The 24,453-nt window shown below is 37.1% G+C and overlaps 1 protein-coding gene across 1 annotated transcript in view; it reads left to right on the top strand.

The window, feature by feature from the left end:
- The window catches only part of WDR49 (WD repeat domain 49), a 149,361-nt gene that overhangs the window by 59,463 nt on the left and 65,445 nt on the right, over nucleotides 1-24,453 (top strand). The window contains 1 exon segment of the mRNA XM_024124198.3: nucleotides 8,283-8,516. Coding sequence (XP_023979966.2) covers nucleotides 8,283-8,516 — 234 coding nt within the window.

Below are 24,453 nucleotides of genomic sequence, written 5' to 3'. Positions count from 1 at the left end.
CATTTGTCTCTAGGTATTTTCTGATTTCCTCTTTGATTTCTTCAGCGATCTCCTGGTTATTTAGTAACGTATTGTTTAGCCTCCATGTATTTGTGCTTTTAATGGGTTTTTTTTCCCTGTAATTGATTTCTAATCTCATAGTGTTGTGGTCAGAACAGATGCTTGATGTGATTTCAATTTCTTAAATTTACTGAGGCTGGACTTGTGACCCACGATGTGATCTATCCTGGAGAATGTTCCGTGCGCACTATAAATATCAATTAAATCTATCTGGTCTGTTGTGTCATTTAAAGCTTGTGTTTCCTTATTAATTTTCTGTCTGAATGATCTGTCCATTGGTGTAAGTGAGGTTTTAAATTCCCCCACTATTATTGTGTTACTGTCAATTTCCTCTTTTATAGCTCTTAGTATTTGACTTATGTATTGAGGTGCTCCTATGTTGGATGCATATATATTTATAATTGTTATATGTTTTTCTTGGATTGATCCCTTGATCATTATGTTGTGTCCTTCCTTGTCTCTTTTAACATTCTTTATTTTAAAGTCTATTTTATCTGATATGAGTATTGCTACTCCAGCTTTCTTTTGATTTCCATTTGTATGGAATATCTTTTTCTATCCCCTAATTTTCAGTCTGTGTGTGTCCCTCGGTCTGAAGTGGGTCTTTTGTAGACAGTATATATATATATAGGTCTTCTTTTTGTATGCATTCAGTGAGCCTGTGTCTTTTGGTTGGAACATTTAATCCATTCACTTTTAAGGTAATTATCGATATGTATGTTCCTATTACCATTTTCTTAATTGTTTTAGGTTTCTTTTTGTAGGTCCTTTTCTTCTCTTGTATTTCCCACTTAGAGAAGTTCCCTTAGCATTTGTTGTAAAGCTGGTTTGGTGGTGCTGAATTCTCTTAGCTTTTGCTTGTCTGTAAAGCTTTTGATTTCTCCGTTGAATGTGAATGAGATCCTTGTCGGGTAGAGTAACCTTGGTTGTAGGTTCTTCCCTTTCATCACTTTAAATATATCGTGCCACTCCCTTCTGGCTTGTAGAGTTTCTGCTGAGAAATCAGCTGTTAACCTTATGGGAGTTCCCTTTTATGTTATTTGTTGTTTTTCCCTTGTTGCTTTTAATAATTTTTCTTTGTCTTTAATTTTTGTCAATTTGATTATTATGTGTCTCAGTGTGTTTCTCCTTGGGTTTATCCTGCCTGGGACTCTCTGTGCTTCCTGGAGTTGGGTGGCTATTTCATTTCCTATGTTAGGGAAGTTTTCGACTATAAACTCTTCAGATATTTTCTCAGGTCCTTTCTCTCTCTCTTCTCCTTCTGGGACCCCTATAATGCTAATGTTGGTGCATTTAATGTTGTCCCAGAGGTCTTTTAGGCTGTCTTCTTTTCTTTTCATTCTTTTTCTGTATTCTGTTCCGTGGCAGTGAATTCCACCATTCTGTCTTCCGTGTTACTTATCCATTCTTCTGCCTCAGTTATTCTGCTTTTGATTCCTTCTAGTTATTTTTCATTTCAATTATTGTATTGTTCATCTCTGTTTGATTTTTAATTCTTCTAGGTGTTTGTTCTTTAATTCTTCTAGGTCTTTGTTAAACATTTCTTGCATCTTCTCAGTCTTTGCATCCGTTCTTTTTCTGAGGTCTTGGGTCATCATTACTATCATTATTCTGAATTCTTTTTTGGAAGGTTCCCTATGTTCACTTCATTTGGTTGTTTTTCTGAGGTTTTATCTTTTTCCTTCATCTGGTACATAGTCCTCCGCCTTTTCATTTTGTCTATCTTTCTATGAATGTGGTTTTTGTTCCACAGGCTGCAGGATTGTAGTTCTTCTTGTTTCTGCTGTCTGCCCTCTCTCCTGGTTATAATCTACTCATTTATGCCTACTGTTCACTGTCTCCCTGTGAAGTTTGCTTCTTTTTTCCTCCTTCTTCTTTTGGACCTGTGAAGATTGTCTCCAATCCCTGAAGGTCCAGCAAGGCAGCAGAAATTATGTTTTATTCAGAGTTGTTTTTCTTTGAAGCAGGAAGGCCCTCCACAAAAACCTAGTCTGGAATGATACTTGAACCAAGATTCCCTTGTTCTAGCTGGTTTTCACTTACTTTCTTCAAAGCAGTTGTTAGTATAAATATTGAGTTAAAAAAGAAAGAAAAATATTTAAAGTGTTTAGGTTTACTTTGTGAAGTAAAAGAGGAACAGTGATCTTTGAAAGGCAAAGTTAGAAAACTTTTGTTTAAAGACTGCGAAAAATTCTGTTATGTTTTTCAGTGTTATGTGAGCAATGATAATAGCAAAAAAATCAATTTAACTGAAATTTTAAAATTCCCCAAAGGACTTTTGTTCTGAAAAAAGAAAGCCAATTAAATAAAATTTTGATATTAGTTAAATTTATTGCTGAACTTCAATTGGGAAATTAATGAGATTTTTGCAGAACAATTCATAGCATTAAGAAACATTTTGACTTTTTCAAGGTCAATGATAGAATACACAGGCACACAATAGAAATCTGTGTCCTAGAGCTGTATGTCTTCTTTCATTTTTGTTGAAAAGAATGAAAAATAGATGATAATGGCTATGGTAACAATTTAACAATGAATAGCACAAGAGAAGATTTTAACCTCCCACTAATATTTTAAGGTGGACCTCAATCCTGAGGAAAAAAATGGCAAAAATATTTCTTAAAGGAAGATCTGTTATATTACCTCAAGATAAAAACATTAGCTGAGGTATTCAGTCGAATACTTGTGCTAGCATATATCATGTCAAACAAAATTGCCTTTAAGCATTCACTGATTATGCCTTTGTGGATTATCCAAGGCTTAAATTCTAAATAAATAGACTTGTTAATACATAAAGGTATATTCAGGAGAGCCAATGCCCTCAGTTCCTGTTATCCTATTATCTGCAAGTAGGCTATCCATTTTTGTGGATTATCCCGGAGAGCTGAGCTGCTGCACTGCTGTCTTCAAAATCCCCTTAGCGATATATACTTTCTCTCTCTTTTTCTTATTGTCATTTTATATCTATGCCCTACAGGATGGTAGGAGTTAGTAGCAAATATTTGATGCAGCCAAACAAATCTCATTTTGATGCAGTTCTCTTTGATGCAGCCAAACAAATCTCATTTTGATGCAGTTCTGTAAGTCTGTCTTCTACTTTTCCCTCACTTTTATATCATTATTAGGAAATTATGAATCTTTTTTCCCCCAACTACTTTGAATTAAATTTGGACATGTTGCCAATATGTAAATAATGCTGATTTGGTTTTAAAAAGTGCACTGAAAACAGATTCTGTATCCATCCATACGTATATTTTTGTACCCACCCATCCATGAAGTTACCCATTTATAATTCTAATATTTATAGGATAAAAGAAAAGTTTTGTTTATTTATTTATTATGCCTATGTGAAATGATTCTGTCCATCTCTGGCAGGGGGCTGGAAGAAATTTTTTGTAAAATTAGACTACATTTCTTTAGCCCAGTCTTCACAATATACCTTCTTGAAATTGCTTCAGTTTTTGTTATTTTGGAATCTATAGGTAATGTGGATTGAGCAATTTCAGTACATTCTAGACAAAATTGACAGAATTTTAGAGCTGGCGGCATCCCCTTCTGTATAAAGGTGAGGAAATGGAGAAGTAATATAATATACCTAAGCTGACAGACCTGAGTAATATTAAAACTAGGATCGAGATGAAATTTTGCCTTGATAGAAAATCACAAGCTTGGATGCTTACTCCTCCTAATACTATAAAAATGGAGATGAAGTAAAGAGCCCCTATATAAAGCATTTCAAGGACTAGGCTTAGTAAGTCTGAGTTTGGACAAACAACACAAGTTCTCAGGTATCATGATGAAAATAGAAAGTACAGTTTAGATTAAAATATATGGAAAATATAAATTAAAAAATAATCAGTTACTTAATTATAATTTTTAAGCCTGCATGTTTACCAATTTCTTTATTTTTCCTACTAAGAATAAAGAAAACTTCTCTAGGATATTGGAATGGAAAATGATATTAAATATACTCCTTTCTGAAATGTGATCTAATTCTATTCCAGAAGTCAATTTGAATATAAAAAAAGAGGAAAATCAAGGATTCTCAAATATTAACTAGATATTTAAGTGATATTTTGCAAAAGGACTTGATTAATAAAATAGAATTAATGTAAGATATTTTTCTTGATTAAAAAGATATAGACTGATTAGGGGAGGACAGTTATCTGGTTTAAAGCCAAGCCACATGATATTACTGATTAAGCTGAGAGAAAGATGTCTTGTTCAAGGAGATTAGCATTGATCTTAAAACCAAATTGAGAAGTTAAAGTACAATACAATGAAATTACTTGGGAAATTTAAAAAAAAACAACCAAAAAACTAATGCCTGAGCCCCATCCTCAGAGAGTCTGATTTAATAGGTTTGAGAATAGTCTCAAACATAAGCAATTTCTAAAACACCATAGGTGTTTCTAATGTCAAGATTAAAAACCACTGATATAGAATGTGAAGTGTAGAAAAAATTGAAAACCATATGAGAGGTCACCTACCATGATATGATTTCTGGGAGAATGCTGAAACACTGTTTTAAACATTGATGACAGTATGTAAATGTTGTTGGCTTTGATTCTCAGCAGAAAGAAAAATTAGAGAATTAAAGATGGAAGGGGACTTAGTAGGATCACTAATTACGAGAGTCAAGGGTTCTTCAAGGGAAGAAGGGAAAGAAGAAAAGTAAAAATTAATTTTAAGAAAAATTAATGAATATACACATTTTGCTTAAAAAATGTACCTCTAATTTTAATTGCTAATAGCAAGAACTCACCTGTCATAAAGTAGAGGTTATCACTCATCTATTTTTAATTTTTCATTCAATTTATGTGACTAAATGTCAATGAAATATTAAAGTCAACATAAATGATTTTAACACCATGCAGAAATGATTCTGGGGAAATTATAGTCCATTAATACTGTTGAGTTATTGTTAATCTACACTCAACCGTGCCCCAGATTATTTTTCTGAAATGAAGTTAATTTCAGTATTTTAGGAGGGAGTCCATACCAAACAAGACAAGATTTTGAACAATGACGATATGACTATTGTAAGTTATATGAGTGTTTGAGAATGATCTAGATGCATCTGATATATGTGGTTTTAACATTCAAAATAATAGCTTATCAATCCTATTTATATTTAGAACACTTTGGAATATATTTGCAAGTCTTAGTTCTTGTAGAGTTTATAATTTTGAGGATAAACATTTTCTGGAGAGTGGCCAGAATGTTTTAAATAAAAATAGTAAGGTTTAAGAACTAGAATAAGTTGTTTAATAAAAAATTCTTGCCAGGAAAACCAAATTTACTTTATAAATATATATTCTTGGGATTAGAGGGATTGGTAATGCTGCTTATCTGGTAGAATTTGACTAGGTCAGTTTAAGTTTGTTATGTGTTAGTAAATGGAGAGGTTACCCTATACATCGAGCATACTTATTTCTGCAAGATGTTTGAAAAAGTCTCATAAAATTTCATTGTGAATTAGATGAGATCTGCAATTGGGTAAATAACCATGTAGAAGTGAGGCAAGCTTTTTTATGGAAGTGTTATTTATATTTTTGGACTTATCCTAGCTAATATTTTTAACAGTGAGTGGGATAAAAACATAGTTGTTAAATGAACCACAACCTTCAACAAATTAAGAAAATATCTATTGACCATCTACTGTATTCCATGGGATGTGTGGACAAATCAGGGAGGAATTATCAATATAATAGAATTAGGATTCAAAATTATATCTTTACACTTTGAAACTAGAAAAATCCTAGTTTTAGCTTACAACATCAGATTTTGGAAGGTAGGATGGTAGATGTCTGGCTTGATTATTTGTTCATGGGAATAAGATTTAGAGTTTTGCTCAGTCAGAACCCCAAGGTATGGGCAATGCATGTTGGAGTGACTTAATCAGCTCACGTAAAAGTAGGCTGCTTTAAAGAAGTCACAGTGCCTGTAACAGTGGTTAGAACACACCTGCAATATTGGCTCAACTCTGAGCACTTTGCTTAAACAGGTTCTTGAGGACCCTAAGGTATTCATTTTACATATTAGTGAGCAGAGAGATACTGTCTTATATTGATAGTGCAGTAATTAATGTGTAAGTGTATTATTTTAGAGCATAATAACAATAGGACTAAAAAAATACAATGATTAGATTGGGGCAGTGGGAAGAGAAAGGGAGAAAATGAGTGTCAGTATCTGCATTACTTTCAGAGGAGAATGTCATTCAATGTATGATTAATATATGCTATGTTCACACACACACACACACACACACACACACACACACACACACTCACACACACAGAGCTATTATTTGGTGTTACGGAGAAAACCATAACTCAAAAAGAGTTAAAGAAGACTGTCTCTGAGGAGTGGGACTTGAGGCCGAGAGAGATGGGTTGAAGAAAAATTCCTTCAGTGCTATTGCATTTTACACCATGGACATATCTTACTATATTTTTTAAAAAGTAAACAAGGCCTGGATGACCATCCTCCCCTGGAGAGAAAATGGAAAAAAAAAGACAAAGTGAGAGAATCAAGAGGCTGCCGTGGTGGAGGGGGAATCTAAAAATGATGTTATGATGTTGAAAGAACTGGAGCCATTTACCCTGGACAAAGAGGTATACGAAGAGGCTTATGTAGGAAAAGAGGGTAGGATAGAATCAAAAGGTAGAAGAGGACATCTTTGGCTAATCATAATGATTACTCTAGGAATTCCTATCCCATGGGATATCAGGATCTGTATGGGATATGTGTGTGTCTATGTATCCAAAGAAATTATGTGGAAAATTGTGTGCATGTATGGGTATATGCATTTAGGAGGAGGGGCTGGACCATCGTTTTCAAATGATTTTTTTTTCCCCCAAAGGAGTATATGATTTAAAATAGGTTAAAAACTACTGGGTAGCCTGCCCTATGGAGTAATAAACACTTGTGTAAACAGAGGTCATCTTTTATAGATAATTTAAAATAATTCTCATGCTGGATAAGATGCACTAGTTTATTTGAAAGAAACTTTTTTGCTCTTAAGTTCTAATGTTTATACAATAAAAAGAATAAAATACAGTTAATAATGAAAAAAAAATTACTGAACACTGACCACATACTGGTCATCATGCTAAATGCTTGACATGGGCTCTCATTCACTCTTCATAGCATCAGATTAGGTAGGTACCACATCAAAAACTCAGACAAAGAAACTTACTAGAGGTCACCCTGCAGTAAGGGATAGATCCAAAATCAGAATCCAAAAAGTTTGGCCCTAGAGCTGGCCCGCTGGCCCCTATTGGAGAGGATTTTCGCTGTCTTCACTCTGACTCCCTCACTGCCCTGTGTTAATTCTGCACCGTGACTGACAGTGGCAACACTTGCATCTGCAAAGCTGCTCTTCCCATTTCCTTCAGTGTTCACCTTGTTCCATCTGCATGTCATTTTTTGTGTCTTAATTGTGTTTTATCTGAACTTGATTTCATTTAATAACAAGTCTTTTATTTCATCAAAAAATATATACATATATTATCTATCTATCAAAAGAGGTTGTATTCGTCGACATCTACCATCCTACCTTCAACCACAAACTCAGTGGTTTGAAACAACACACCTTTAATGTTTTGTAGGTTAGAATTCCATCCTGGGTCTCACTGGGCTAAAATCAAGGTGCTCCAAGGGCTGTCTTCTCTTCTGGAGGTTCTGGGGGAGAATCGTTTCCTTGCCTTCTCCAGCTCTCCTGGTTCATGGCCCCCTTTCTCCTTCCTTGAAGCCAGGAACATTAGGTAGAGTCCATCTCACATCCCATCACTCTGATCTCCCTTGTGATTACATTGGACTTACCCAAATCAACCAGGATAATCTCTCCATCTCAAAGGCCTTAATTTATGACATCTGCAAAATCTCTTTTGGCATGTAAGATAGCATATTCACATTTTCCAGGGATTAGGACATGGGCATCTTTGAAGATGATTACTCTGCCTACCATAAGCACCTACTAAATGCAGGCACTTTTCTGGGGACTGAGACAAAACACAATCCCTTCCCTAGAAGAGATTACAATTGAGGAAATACTGAAACAGAGAAGGGAAATACAAAAAATATGTGCTATGAGAGAAGTGTGAACAATTACAGCACTATGCAGAGCCTGCCTGGGATCGAGGGTGAGCTAGAGAAAATCTGGCTAAAAAATTAGAATTATTCTTGACATACTCATGTGACTGTTACTTTTCATGCAGCTTTTGAGACTCTGGGATATTCAGCACCAGCTGTCCATCCAGAGGATAGCTTGTTCTTTCTGCAAAAGTCAGGACTTCAGATGTCTCTTCCACTTTGATGAAGCCCACGGACAACTTTTCATCTCACTTAATAACCAGCTAGCATTGCTGGGAATGAAAAGTGATTCCGGCAAGAGGGTGAAAAGCCACAAGAAAGCAGTCTCTTGTGTGCTTTACAATTCAGTCTTGAAGCAGGTAATGATGTTTTTCTGTCACTCTCCTGACATGTCCCCACATCCGGAGGCTTATTTCCTTAATTCAATCTAAGGACAAATATAGAAAAGGAAATGTGGAAAAGAAATGATTTAATAACTGTGTGCATTTCTGCAATAATGTATATTCAGGTGAATTTGAAGAGTGATTTCGTTTTCAACCAGTGACCACAGCAGCACTGATAGAGTTACTAGGAGGAAACATTCCAGCTAAAACAAACACAACATGGAATGTAATTGAACTTATCTTTGTTACCCGCTAGTTTGGGTTTTGATGCCAAATGCAAGTGAACCTGGCTGTAAAATTCCCTTTTATGAACACCATCCTCCTGCATCCCCATGGAAAGATCTGAAATATGCATGAAATGTAATTAGCAAAGATCCATTTTGCCAGCATAGTTTAGGCAAGTGGCTCACAGTGGCAGCCCGGAATGTATTCATAATAAAATGATTCAGTTAAATGTGGTGCCACTTGGTATGCAGTGCGAGTGTTGTTTGTCTCCCGACCACGGTAATGACGCTTTGCAGCTTTTGCTTATGGGAGCGCTCCCTGCATGTCAATGAGGAAGCGGGCTCCTCTGGAGTGGAGATGCCGCAAGGACCACAGGCCTTCTGAGAGGAAAGGGAGGGCCAGGCTGTGGATATCACAGAGTGAGCGGGCACCCATGGAGCTTAGTCTGCGACCATGATCACCTCAGGCCTGACAGTCACAGCACAGCAGGAGCCAAGCAGACAGCCAGTATCCAGCTTGTGGCCAATTAAACAGTAACTCCAGCCCATTCTTTCTTTCCTTGCTGCAGAAGCTTCTGCATCTACACAGAAATGAGTAGTTCAGATTGGGTGCAAGGGGAGGAGAGCCCTTTGTTAGTAATGAGTAGTGTGTCATGTCACTACTTCAAACACTCTGTTTTCCGGTTATTCTAAGAGATAAAAATCCTTTACAAAACAATCCATTTTGAATTCCATCTTCGGGGAAAACATTCCCTCGTAGATGTTTTACTGAACTTTATGAACGCAGCCAGTTAATGAGACTCCCTGGTGGCCACTGAGAGATGTATTTGTTTCCAGGAGAACATTCTGCTAATTGAGATATGCAAAGTTAAAGTGCTAGGTTTGTGTGTTGATGTTACGATCTCCTATTGACTGACCATAAAATGAGCAATCTTCCATGAGGAATTCAGGAAATGGGACACAAAGAAGGTCTGGAATCTTCTATTTGGAACATGAAGATAAAGCCAAGATAACATAAGGATATGCAAGTTATAGGCAACAATAGACTATGCACATATGGAATATTATATAGAAAGAATCTCTATACAGATGAGTTGGATATTCATGCCTCTACTTATTTCTGCTGTTAAAAGTATAAATAATTAAATGCATTAATATGTATATAAAGCACATAGAGCTGTGTGTCATACATAAGTGTTTCCTGACTATTAGCAGCTAAGTTATAGAGAAACACTTTAACGTTGTATAACGTTAATAATTGTAAAAATATGTTGAGTCAAGTGCAAAGAAAACAATATCGCCCACAGTCCCATCAGCCAGTGATAATTTATCATTTCAGAATAATTAGACAAAGCAAATAAAACAGTTTTGAATAAGTTTCAGGTGCCAGGAATGAGGGATCAAAGATTCACGTGCCACATAGTTTCTTCGCCCCCGTATTTCAGGGAGACTCAGGTTCTGGGCGTCTTCCAAGAGCTTATTGCTGGGTAGGTGCTTGTTACAGGACGGTGGGGTGAAAGAAGAGGAAGCACACACATGACCAACTCACAAGGAAACAATGGAGTAGAGTAAAATGAATAGGGGTAAAAGCAAAGTGCTATCCTTGGAAAGTGATCAAATCTGGCTGGGACTGGGGTGGGTGACATTCAGCAGAGCCCTGAAGTCTAGAGTGGGAACCTCTACGAGGAGAGAAGGAAGTAGTTCCAGACAGAAGGTACAACATGGCCACCTGCAAAGAAGCTTGAGCTCAGACTCTACATTTTTTTTTTCAGGGAGAGGGTTTATTCTGGTATGGCTAGTTTGGGGATACTTAGCAAAAACTGTGGGACTTGAGGCAGTGAAGGGAGCTTAGAGCCAGATTGTGAAGGTCATTCACTCAATGTACCAAGGTCTAGTCTTGGAAAAATATAGACTTGAGGTTAGAACAGCAGTTCTCACAGTGTGATCTCAGATCCCTGGGGAAGTCATCCTTTCGGAGGATCTTCAAGATCACAGCTCTTTTCATTATAATATTAACTTGCTGTTTAGTTTTTCCTCTCTTGTTTCATGAGTGTACAATGGAGTTTTCTAGAGGCTATATGATGAGTGAGGACATCGTTGCTCTGATGGCTAAAGGAATATGTGCTTTTGTATTCCTGTGTTTCAACAATTTCTCAGTTTAAATTTCTTCTTTGGTAAATATATATGTTTCTCTGTCTGTCTCTGTCTTTATCTCTACCTCTGTCTCTGTCTCTATTGCCCACATAAATAGAAGCCATTTGGATTCTTCAATAATTTTTAGTAGTATAAAGGGATTCCGAGATCAAAAGTTCTGAGAACTGCTGAGTTAGAGAAATATGAGTTCAAATGTTGGGCAGACTATTTATCATGTCTAAGCTTCAGTTTATTGACTTTCAAAAGTGTGTGTGTGGCAGGGCGGGGGTGGTGTGAGCATAGACATAATAATGGTAACAACAGGTATCTCTGCAGCATTGCCTTACTGTGTCCTGCCTCTTGGAAGTCGTCCTCCTTCCTCCCAGGCGGCCAGCCCTGGCACGTCTCCCCCGCTCCCCCATACCTCTCAGGTTGAAGGGTGATGCTTTAGGACACCTCTTTTTCTTATTAACATCTTGATATTTCTTACTCTTTATTTTACCCATGTGTCATATGAAAGCAGATGTTGGGAAGAGTTAGAAAGACGGAGGGGCCCCTGAATTGGTCTTTGTCTCTGGTCCCTTGAGGTGAGGAAGAGTTTTTTCCTGCCCCTTCTCTTCTCTGCCATTGAAGTTCCTGCTGGTAAACATTCAGTTCCGGGGCTCATCTCTGGTCCTCTCGACATCCAAGGTCTCCAGGGACATCTCCTGCCATACCTCTCTCCCCTCTCTGCGCGTCGGTTGCATTTCTGGTTGTTTTCCAGTTAAACACTTAGCTAAATTGTCACTTTCTCCCCTCACATGTTTGATGGAAGGGAAAGATCCTTGTCTTCCACTTCTGTGTTTTCCTGCAACTCCCAACACTCTTCTGAGCACCAGTGGATGTTCTATTCCTTTTACTGCTATTTCTAATTCTAAGTTCAAAACAAACCCATGCTTTTTCAGTCGACTGGTGCTTGCTCTTTGGTTATTTGGTTTGGTGTCTTTTTGAAAGACTTTCCTTTTATCTGAATCTAATGAAAACCTTCCCTTCCGTTGTCATTTCAACATGTTGCTGACACTTTACTATTATTTCATTCTATTTGGTCATCAGTGGGAACCTACCATTATTTCTATATGAAAGTGACATGGCATATTTCTGTGACTTTTCTTTATCTTCCTGCCTTTTGATACCCTCGCATCCTAATCTAAGAAAGTGATGTTGGAAATAGAGAAGTAATATAATATACCTAAGCTGACAGACCTGAGTAATATTAAAACTAGGATCGAGATGTCTGGAGTCTGGAGTCCCAATCCACTTGTTTCTAGTGCTAGTGTATATGAATAGTACAGGATTTGCTTTTATAATCCTGCATGATTAACTCGGTAACAGTTGAAACAAGATAAAGATTAAGTAGAGGGCTTCCCTGGTGGCACAGTGGTTGAGAGTCCGCCTGCCGATGCAGGGAACACGGGTTCGTGCCCCAGTCCGGGAAGATCCCACATGCCGTGGAGCGGCTAGGCCCGTGAGCCATGGCCGCTGAGCTTGCGCATCCGGAGCCTGTGCTCCGCGACGGGAGAGGCCACGACAGTGAGAGGCCCGCATACCGCAAAAAAAAAAAGATTAAGTAGAAAAATAAATCCTCATCATTATATGAAAAGCTAAATTTTGCCTTGATAGAAAATCACAAGCTTGGATGCTTACTCCTCCTAATACTATAAAAATGGAGATGAAGTAAAGAGCCCCTATATAAAGCATTTCAAGGACTAGGCTTAGTAAGTCTGAGTTTGGACAAACAACACAAGTTCTCAGGTATCATGATGAAAATAGAAAGTACAGTTTAGATTAAAATATATGGAAAATATAAATTAAAAAATAATCAGTTACTTAATTATAATTTTTAAGCCTGCATGTTTACCAATTTCTTTATTTTTCCTACTAAGAATAAAGAAAACTTCTCTAGGATATTGGAATGGAAAATGATATTAAATATACTCCTTTCTGAAATGTGATCTAATTCTATTCCAGAAGTCAATTTGAATATAAAAAAAGAGGAAAATCAAGGATTCTCAAATATTAACTAGATATTTAAGTGATATTTTGCAAAAGGACTTGATTAATAAAATAGAATTAATGTGAGATATTTTTCTTGATTAAAAAGATATAGACTGATTAGGGGAGTACAGTTATCTGGTTTAAAGCCAAGCCACATGATATTACTGATTAAGCTGAGAGAAAGATGTCTTGTTCAAGGAGATTAGCATTGATCTTAAAACCAAATTGAGAAGTTAAAGTACAATACAATGAAATTACTTGGGAAATTTAAAAAAAAACAACCAAAAAACTAATGCCTGAGCCCCATCCTCAGAGAGTCTGATTTAATAGGTTTGAGAATAGTCTCAAACATAAGCAATTTCTAAAACACCATAGGTGTTTCTAATGTCAAGATTAAAAACCACTGATATAGAATGTGAAGTGTAGAAAAAATTGAAAACCATATGAGAGGTCACCTACCATGATATGATTTCTGGGAGAATGCTGAAACACTGTTTTAAACATTGATGACAGTATGTAAATGTTGTTGGCTTTGATTCTCAGCAGAAAGAAAAATTAGAGAATTAAAGATGGAAGGGGACTTAGTAGGATCACTAATTACGAGAGTCAAGGGTTCTTCAAGGGAAGAAGGGAAAGAAGAAAAGTAAAAATTAATTTTAAGAAAAATTAATGAATATACACATTTTGCTTAAAAAATGTACCTCTAATTTTAATTGCTAATAGCAAGAACTCACCTGTCATAAAGTAGAGGTTATCACTCATCTATTTTTAATTTTTCATTTAATTTATGTGACTAAATGTCAATGAAATATTAAAGTCAACATAAATGATTTTAACACCATGCAGAAATGATTCTGGGGAAATTATAGTCCATTAATACTGTTGAGTTATTGTTAATCTATACTCAACCGTGCCCCAGATTATTTTTCTGAAATGAAGTTAATTTCAGTATTTTAGGAGGGAGTCCATACCAAACAAGACAAGATTTTGAACAATGACGATATGACTATTGTAAGTTATATGAGTGTTTGAGAATGATCTAGATGCATCTGATATATGTGGTTTTAACATTCAAAATAATAGCTTATCAATCCTATTTATATTTAGAACACTTTGGAATATATTTGCAAGTCTTAGTTCTTGTAGAGTTTATAATTTTGAGGATAAACATTTTCTGGAGAGTGGCCAGAATGTTTTAAATAAAAATAGTAAGGTTTAAGAACTAGAATAAGTTGTTTAATAAAAAATTCTTGCCAGGAAAACCAAATTTACTTTATAAATATATATTCTTGGGATTAGAGGGATTGGTAATGCTGCTTATCTGGTAGAATTTGACTAGGTCAGTTTAAGTTTGTTATGTGTTAGTAAATGGAGAGGTTACCCTATACATCGAGCATACTTATTTCTGCAAGATGTTTGAAAAAGTCTCATAAAATTTCATTGTGAATTAGATGAGATCTGCAATTGGGTAAATAACCATGTAGAAGTGAGGCAAGCTTTTTTATGGAAGTGTTATTTATATTTTTGGACTTATCCTAGCTAATATTTTTAACAGTGAGTCGGATAAAAACATAGTTGTTAAATGAACCACAACCTTCAACAAATTAAGAAAATATCTATTGACCATCTACTGTATTCCATGGGATGTGTGGACAAATCAGGGAGGAATTATCAATATAATAGAATTAGGATTCAAAATTATATCTTTACACTTTGAAACTAGAAAAATCCTAGTTTTAGCTTACAACATCAGATTTTGGAAGGTAGGATGGTAGATGTCTGGCTTGATTATTTGTTCATGGGAATAAGATTTAGAGTTTTGCTCAGTCAGAACCCCAAGGTATGGGCAATGCATGTTGGAGTGACTTAATCAGCTCACGTAAAAGTAGGCTGCTTTAAAGAAGTCACAGTGCCTGTAACAGTGGTTAGAACACACCTGCAATATTGGCTCAACTCTGAGCACTTTGCTTAAACAGGTTCTTGAGGACCCTAAGGTATTCATTTTACATATTAGTGAGCAGAGAGATACTGTCTTATATTGATAGTGCAGTAATTAATGTGTAAGTGTATTATTTTAGAGCATAATAACAATAGGACTAAAAAAATACAATGATTAGATTGGGGCAGTGGGAAGAGAAAGGGAGAAAATGAGTGTCAGTATCTGCATTACTTTCAGAGGAGAATGTCATTCAATGTATGATTAATATATGCTATGTTCACACACACACACACACACACACACACACACACACACACACTCACACACACAGAGCTATTATTTGGTGTTACGGAGAAAACCATAACTCAAAAAGAGTTAAAGAAGACTGTCTCTGAGGAGTGGGACTTGAGGCCGAGAGAGATGGGTTGAAGAAAAATTCCTTCAGTGCTATTGCATTTTACACCATGGACATATCTTACTATATTTTTTAAAAAGTAAACAAGGCCTGGATGACCATCCTCCCCTGGAGAGAAAATGGAAAAAAAAAGACAAAGTGAGAGAATCAAGAGGCTGCCATGGTGGAGGGGGATCTAAAAATGATGTTATGATGTTGAAAGAACTGGAGCCATTTACCCTGGACAAAGAGGTATACGAAGAGGCTTATGTAGGAAAAGAGGGTAGGATAGAATCAAAAGGTAGAAGAGGACATCTTTGGCTAATCATAATGATTACTCTAGGAATTCCTATCCCATGGGATATCAGGATCTGTATGGGATATGTGTGTGTCTATGTATCCAAAGAAATTATGTGGAAAATTGTGTGCATGTATGGGTATATGCATTTAGGAGGAGGGGCTGGACCATCGTTTTCAAATGATTTTTTTTTCCCCCAAAGGAGTATATGATTTAAAATAGGTTAAAAACTACTGGGTAGCCTGCCCTATGGAGTAATAAACACTCGTGTAAACAGAGGTCATCTTTTATAGATAATTTAAAATAATTCTCATGCTGGATAAGATGCACTAGTTTATTTGAAAGAAACTTTTTTGCTCTTAAGTTCTAATGTTTATACAATAAAAAGAATAAAATACAGTTAATAATGAAAAAAAAATTACTGAACACTGACCACATACTGGTCATCATGCTAAATGCTTGACATGGGCTCTCATTCACTCTTCATAGCATCAGATTAGGTAGGTACCACATCAAAAACTCAGACAAAGAAACTTACTAGAGGTCACCCTGCAGTAAGGGATAGAGCCAAAATCAGAATCCAAAAAGTTTGGCCCTAGAGCTGGCCCACTGGCCCCTATTGGAGAGGATTTTCGCTGTCTTCACTCTGACTCCCTCACTGCCCTGTGTTAATTCTGCACCGTGACTGACAGTGGCAACACTTGCATCTGCAAAGCTGCTCTTCCCATTTCCTTCAGTGTTCACCTTGTTCCATCTGCATGTCATTTTTTGTGTCTTAATTGTGTTTTATCTGAACTTGATTTCATTTAATAACAAGTCTTTTATTTCATCAAAAAATATATACATATATTATCTATCTATCAAAAGAGGTTGTATTCGTCGACATCTACCATCCTACCTTCAACCACAAACTCAGTGGTTTGAAACAACACACCTTTAATGTTTTGTAGGTTAGAATTCCATCCTGGGTCTCACTGGGCTAAAATCAAGGTGCTCCAAGGGCTGTCTTCTCTTCTGGAGGTTCTGGGGGAGAATCGTTTCCTTGCCTTCTCCAGCTCTCCTGGTTCATGGCCCCCTTTCTCCTTCCTTGAAGCCAGGAACATTAGGTAGAGTCCATCTCACATCCCATCACTCTGATCTCCCTTGTGATTACATTGGACTTACCCAAATCAACCAGGATAATCTCTCCATCTCAAAGGCCTTAATTTATGACATCTGCAAAATCTCTTTTGGCATGTAAGATAGCATATTCACATTTTCCAGGGATTAGGACATGGGCATCTTTGAAGATGATTACTCTGCCTACCATAAGCACCTACTAAATGCAGGCACTTTTCTGGGGACTGAGACAAAACACAATCCCTTCCCTAGAAGAGATTACAATTGAGGAAATACTGAAACAGAGAAGGGAAATACAAAAAATATGTGCTATGAGAGAAGTGTGAACAATTACAGCACTATGCAGAGCCTGCCTGGGATCGAGGGTGAGCTAGAGAAAATCTGGCTAAAAAATTAGAATTATTCTTGACATACTCATGTGACTGTTACTTTTCATGCAGCTTTTGAGACTCTGGGATATTCAGCACCAGCTGTCCATCCAGAGGATAGCTTGTTCTTTCTGCAAAAGTCAGGACTTCAGATGTCTCTTCCACTTTGATGAAGCCCACGGACAACTTTTCATCTCACTTAATAACCAGCTAGCATTGCTGGGAATGAAAAGTGATTCCGGCAAGAGGGTGAAAAGCCACAAGAAAGCAGTCTCTTGTGTGCTTTACAATTCAGTCTTGAAGCAGGTAATGATGTTTTTCTGTCACTCTCCTGACATGTCCCCACATCCGGAGGCTTATTTCCTTAATTCAATCTAAGGACAAATATAGAAAAGGAAATGTGGAAAAGAAATGATTTAATAACTGTGTGCATTTCTGCAATAATGTATATTCAGGTGGATTTGAAGAGTGATTTCGTTTTCAACCAGTGACCACAGCAGCACTGATAGAGTTACTAGGAGGAAACATTCCAGCTAAAACAAACACAACATGGAATGTAATTGAACTTATCTTTGTTACCCGCTAGTTTGGGTTTTGATGCCAAATGCAAGTGAACCTGGCTGTAAAATTCCCTTTTATGAACACCATCCTCCTGCATCCCCATGGAAAGATCTGAAATATGCATGAAATGTAATTAGCAAAGATCCATTTTGCCAGCATAGTTTAGGCAAGTGGCTCACAGTGGCAGCCCAGAATGTATTCATAATAAAATGATTCAGTTAAATGTGGTGCCACTTGGTATGCAGTGCGAGTGTTGTTTGTCTCCCGACCACGGTAATGACGCTTTGCAGCTTTTGCTTATGGGAGCGCTCCCTGCATGTCAATGAGGAAGCGGGCTCCTCTGGAGTGGAGATGCCGCAAGGACCACAGGCCTTCTGAGAGGAAAGGGAGGGCCAGGCTGTGGATATCACAGAGTGAGCGGGCACCCATGGAGCTTAGTCTGCGACCATGATCACCTCAGGCCTGACAGTCACAGCACAGCAGGAGCCAAGCAGACAGCCAGTATCCAGCTTGTGGCCAATTAAACAGTAACTCCAGCCCATTCTTTCTTTCCTTGCTGCAGAAGCTTCTGCATCTACACAGAAATGAGTAGTTCAGATTGGGTGCAAGGGGAGGAGAGCCCTTTGTTAGTAATGAGTAGTGTGTCATGTCACTACTTCAAACACTCTGTTTTCCGGTTATTCTAAGAGATAAAAATCCTTTACAAAACAATCCATTTTGAATTCCATCTTCGGGGAAAACATTCCCTCGTAGATGTTTTACTGAACTTTATGAACGCAGCCAGTTAATGAGACTCCCTGGTGGCCACTGAGAGATGTATTTGTTTCCAGGAGAACATTCTGCTAATTGAGATATGCAAAGTTAAAGTGCTAGGTTTGTGTGTTGATGTTACGATCTCCTATTGACTGACCATAAAATGAGCAATCTTCCATGAGGAATTCAGGAAATGGGACACAAAGAAGGTCTGGAATCTTCTATTTGGAACATGAAGATAAAGCCAAGATAACATAAGGATATGCAAGTTATAGGCAACAATAGACTATGCACATATGGAATATTATATAGAAAGAATCTCTATACAGATGAGTTGGATATTCATGCCTCTACTTATTTCTGCTGTTAAAAGTATAAATAATTAAATGCATTAATATGTATATAAAGCACATAGAGCTGTGTGTCATACATAAGTGTTTCCTGACTATTAGCAGCTAAGTTATAGAGAAACACTTTAACGTTGTATAACGTTAATAATTGTAAAAATATGTTGAGTCAAGTGCAAAGAAAACAATATCGCCCACAGTCCCATCAGCCAGTGATAATTTATCATTTCAGAATAATTAGACAAAGCAAATAAAACAGTTTTGAATAAGTTTCAGGTGCCAGGAATGAGGGATCAAAGATTCACGTGCCACATAGTTTCTTCGCCCCCGTATTTCAGGGAGACTCAGGTTCTGGGCGTCTTCCAAGAGCTTATTGCTGGGTAGGTGCTCGTTACAGGACGGTGGGGTGAAAGAAGAGGAAGCACACACATGACCAACTCACAAGGAAACAATGGAGTAGAGTAAAATGAATAGGGGTAAAAGCAAAGTGCTATCCTTGGAAAGTGATCAAATCTGGCTGGGACTGGGGTGGGTGACATTCAGCAGAGCCCTGAAGTCTAGAGTGGGAACCCCTACGAGGAGAGAAGGAAGTAGTTCCAGACAGAAGGTACAACATGGCCACCTGCAAAGAAGCTTGAGCTCAGACTCTACATTTTTCTTTCAGGGAGAGGGTTTATTCTGGTATGGCTAGTTTGGGGATACTTAGCAAAAACTGTGGGACTTGAGGCAGTGAAGGGAGCTTAGAGCCAGATTGTGAAGGTCATTCACTCAATGTACCAAGGTCTAGTCTTGGAAAAATATAGACTTGAGGTTAGAACAGCAGTTCTCACAGTGTGATCTCAGATCCCTGGGGAAGTCATCCTTTCGGAGGATCTTCAAGATCACAGCTCTTTTCATTATAATATTAACTTGCTGTTTAGTTTTTCCTCTCTTGTTTCATGAGTGTACAATGGAGTTTTCTAGAGGCTATATGATGAGTGAGGACATCGTTGCTCTGATGGCTAAAGGAATATGTGCTTTTGTATTCCTGTGTTTCAACAATTTCTCAGTTTAAATTTCTTCTTTGGTAAATATATATGTTTCTCTGTCTGTCTCTGTCTTTATCTCTACCTCTGTCTCTGTCTCTATTGCGCACATAAATAGAAGCCATTTGGATTCTTCAATAATTTTTAGTAGTATAAAGGGATTCCGAGATCAAAAGTTCTGAGAACTGCTGAGTTAGAGAAATATGAGTTCAAATGTTGGGCAGACTATTTATCATGTCTAAGCTTCAGTTTATTGACTTTCAAAAGTGTGTGTGTGGCAGGGCGGGGGTGGTGTGAGCATAGACATAATAATGGTTAACAACAGGTATCTCTGCAGCATTGCCTTACTGTGTCCTGCCTCTTGGAAGTCGTCCTCCTTCCTCCCAGGCGGCCAGCCCTGGCACGTCTCCCCCGCTCCCCCATACCTCTCAGGTTGAAGGGTGATGCTTTAGGACACCTCTTTTTCTTATTAACATCTTGATATTTCTTACTCTTTATTTTACCCATGTGTCATATGAAAGCAGATGTTGGGAAGAGTTAGAAAGACGGAGGGGCCCCTGAATTGGTCTTTGTCTCTGGTCCCTTGAGGTGAGGAAGAGTTTTTTCCTGCCCCTTCTCTTCTCTGCCATTGAAGTTCCTGCTGGTAAACATTCAGTTCCGGGGCTCATCTCTGGTCCTCTCGACATCCAAGGTCTCCAGGGACATCTCCTGCCATACCTCTCTCCCCTCTCTGCGCGTCGGTTGCATTTCTGGTTGTTTTCCAGTTAAACACTTAGCTAAATTGTCACTTTCTCCCCTCACATGTTTGATGGAAGGGAAAGATCCTTGTCTTCCACTTCTGTGTTTTCCTGCAACTCCCAACACTCTTCTGAGCACCAGTGGATGTTCTATTCCTTTTACTGCTATTTCTAATTCTAAGTTCAAAACAAACCCATGCTTTTTCAGTCGACTGGTGCTTGCTCTTTGGTTATTTGGTTTGGTGTCTTTTTGAAAGACTTTCCTTTTATCTGAATCTAATGAAAACCTTCCCTTCCGTTGTCATTTCAACATGTTGCTGACACTTTACTATTATTTCATTCTATTTGGTCATCAGTGGGAACCTACCATTATTTCTATATGAAAGTGACATGGCATATTTCTGTGACTTTTCTTTATCTTCCTGCCTTTTGATACCCTCGCATCCTAATCTAAGAAAGTGATGTTAAGCCACACAGGGCCTTTGAAAAGGAACCTTATGCTTTATTTCACCCAGCAAAGCTTGCCCTCACAGCTAGTGGCAGAACAAGTTGGGACAGATTGAGGGAGTCCCTGGAATGCACAATTTTGAAAGAATCAAAGTCACTCAATATCCTGGAGGTAGTTCTAATGAACTGTCTTTGCATAGAATTCTTAAATAAAGCTTTTCTTAAAAACCCATGGATGCTGGGGAACTTTAAAAATGTATTTGTAGGTAACATATAAACTGGAATAGATAAAATTTCGGACTTATCACCATGGCTGTCATCCTAATGATGTGGGTTTATGTGTTTTTGTAAAATAGGTAATGTTTCAGTGTGTTTTGCATCTAGACATATTTATCGTCAGGCTAAATATATCAGTATCATCAAATCTTGACAGACAATGATATTTACTATTTTTCTCATTGAAATAATTTATTTTTGTAAAACATTACTTGCTTATTATAAGAAATTAAAACAATGCAGTAAGTTCAGATAAAGAATTAAATATTGCTGAAACATCATCAAAATATCTAAATATCTTCTAAATATCTCTCTGTGCATAGACTGTTTCACCTGAATATGGTTCTGTAACCTACTTTCTTACTCTGAAACATATTGGAATTATTTCCTTGTACCTAAATGTAGATCTACTTCATCATTTCTAAAAGGCAGCACAGTGTCTTATTGTATGTATGTATCATAATTTACTGATCCATTTGCCTTGATGAGCATTTTGCTATTATGCATTTCTTTATGCATAAATATATTCACACTCATGACTTTATCTCTGTAAGGCAAAATCTTGAGAATGAATTTCTAGGTTACAATATATGCGTATGAGACAATTTGATACAAAAATGGCCTCCTGAATCTTCCCATTTTACCTGATCTCTAAGAGTAAACACATTAATCACATAGGTACGTAAAGAAACCTGTCAGACAGTGGCTGCCTGGCACCCTCCAGCAGAACTCCTGAGATCCCTGACAGGGCTCCTGCAATTCAGCATGGGATGTTGGCTTTGAAAATTTGAAGATTAGACCTCTACTTTACCCAGAGTAGTGTTTTTTCTTGAGGACCAACTCTCACAGGAAACATGATGCCAATCATTCATTAAAAATGGAACTGGAAAAAAAAAAAAAGTGGAACTGGGATATACTTTTTAGTGACAGTGCATCTCCGGTTCTCGTTTCTGCATATGATTTTGGGGGAATTGAGATATTTGAGAATCTAACCAATACAATTGGTAGTACCTGTGGGAAATGTAATATCTGAGCACAGGGACAGGGACAAGCTTGAAGGAAATTTATCCCCACCTTACAAGCACCTCTTTAGTGCTTGTATTTAAGGCAAAATCAATGAACTTCTAATTAAACAGAACTGGATGAACACTAGTGAAAACTTTCTCTTTGCCTGCTTACTGCTGGGCTCCAAGTGACCAGCCTTCAGTTAATGTGGCTTTTCTTAACTGGTCAGCTTAAGGCTGTCCTTGGTTACATGTCAATACTGAGGCTATGAGCTCTGGTCCCTTGATGGAGATGTGGGAAACACCCTAGCCTTAAGGTTAAACCAACACACACACACACACACACACACTTATTTAGATGTGATTATTTGGAAAGAATAATACATTTCAGTGTTATAAAACTCAAATGGACAAAGGGTATATAGTGAAAATTTCCTCTTATCCCTGTTTTTACCTACAAGTTTCCTTCCCTGGAGGCAACCAGTTCATGAGATCCATGAGCACCCTTTAAGGGCTGTTGTATTCATATACAAGTAAATATGTATACTCACTTTTAAATAGATGTATATAATAATTCTTAATATTTAAGAATATTTATTATTTTAAATGCTCTTTGCACAGAAACACTGCTCTGTACATTGATTTTCCACCCAACAATACAGCTGAAAGCTCATTTTATTTATCTCCTTATCCAGAGTATCCTCTTTCTTTTTGTCAGCTGCATGGTATTCTATTAAATGGGTGTGCCAAACTTTATTAATCAGTTCTTGTGGGCATTTAGATGGATTCCATTATTTTTGTATTACAAATAATGTAGTAATTTTTTACCTTGAATGCACAAATTTTGGCACTAGTGAGGAAATATCTGTGGGATAAATTTCTAGAACTGGAATTAGTGGGTCAGAGAGTATTTATGACAGTAACCTTGACAGATGTCAAATTTTCTGCATAAAAGATGCATTAAATCCATCAGCAGGGTAAAAGATGACCCTTTCTTCAGCCTCTCTCATTAACACAGTCTCAGCTATTTTTTTAAGACTATTTAAAAAAAATTTTTTTAAAGAGCATTTTTAGGTTCATAGCAAAATTAAGAAGAAGGTACAGAAATATCCCATATACTCCTGTCTCTCACATGCATAACCTCTTCCTTTATCCACATTCCCCCGTAGAATGGTATGTTTGTTACACTTGATAAAACTATATTGACACATCCTTACCATCAAGTGTAATTACAGTTTATATAAGGGGTCACTCTTGGTGTTATACATTTTAAGAGTTTAGACAAATGTATAATGACATGTCCATCATTATAGCATCATAAAAATCCTCTGTGCTCTACCTATTTATCCCACCTCCCCTAACCCCTGGCAACCACTGATATTTTTACTGTCTACATAGTTTAGTTTTTTCAGAGTGTCATATAATTGGAATCATACAGTATGCAGACTTTTCAGATTGACGTCTATTACTCAGTAGTATGCGTTTACATTTCCTCTACGTATCTTAATGTCTTGATAGCTAATTTTTTTAGAACACTGAATAATATTCCATTATATGGATGTACCACAGATTATTTATCCATTCACCTGCTGTAGGACATCTTAGTTGCTTCCAAGTACTGGCAATTATGAATAAAGCAACTATAAACATCTGTGTGCAGGCTTTTGTGCGGACCTGAGTTTTCAGCCCCTTTGGGTAAACATCAAACAGCATAGTGGCTGGATTATATGGTAAGAGTATATTTAGTTTTGTAAAAAGATTGTCAAGTGCCTTCTAAAGTGGCTGTACCATCTTACTTTCCCACCATCAAAGAACGAGAGTTCCTATTGCTCCACATCCTTGTCAGCATTTGGTGTTGTCGGTGTTCTAGATTTAGTCCACTCTAATAGATGTGTAGTATCACATTTTTGTTTTACTTTGTATTGCCTTGATGACATATGATGGGAAGTATCTTTTCAAATGCTTACTTGCCATTTGTTTACCTTCCTTAGTGAGGTGTCTGTTAATGTCTTTGGCCCATTTTTTTAATTGGGTTGTTTGTTTTCTTATTGTTGAATTTTAAGTGTTCTTTGTGTATTTTGGGTAACAGTGATTCATCAAATATGTCTTTTGAAAATATTTTCTCCCGATCTTGGCTTGTCTTTTTATTCTCCTGACAGTGTCTTTTGCAGAGCAGAAAATTTTAAATTTAATGAAATCTATCTTTCAGTTATTTTTTCATGTACTATACTTTTGGTGTTTTATCTAAAAATTC

The sequence above is a fragment of the Physeter macrocephalus genome, chromosome 1, assembly GCF_002837175.3.
Source record: "Physeter macrocephalus isolate SW-GA chromosome 1, ASM283717v5, whole genome shotgun sequence".
In the NCBI taxonomy this organism is placed as follows: Eukaryota; Metazoa; Chordata; class Mammalia; order Artiodactyla; family Physeteridae; genus Physeter; species Physeter macrocephalus.
Note: the sequence above shows the minus strand (reverse complement) of the source record. Positions and strands in the feature narration are given on the sequence as shown.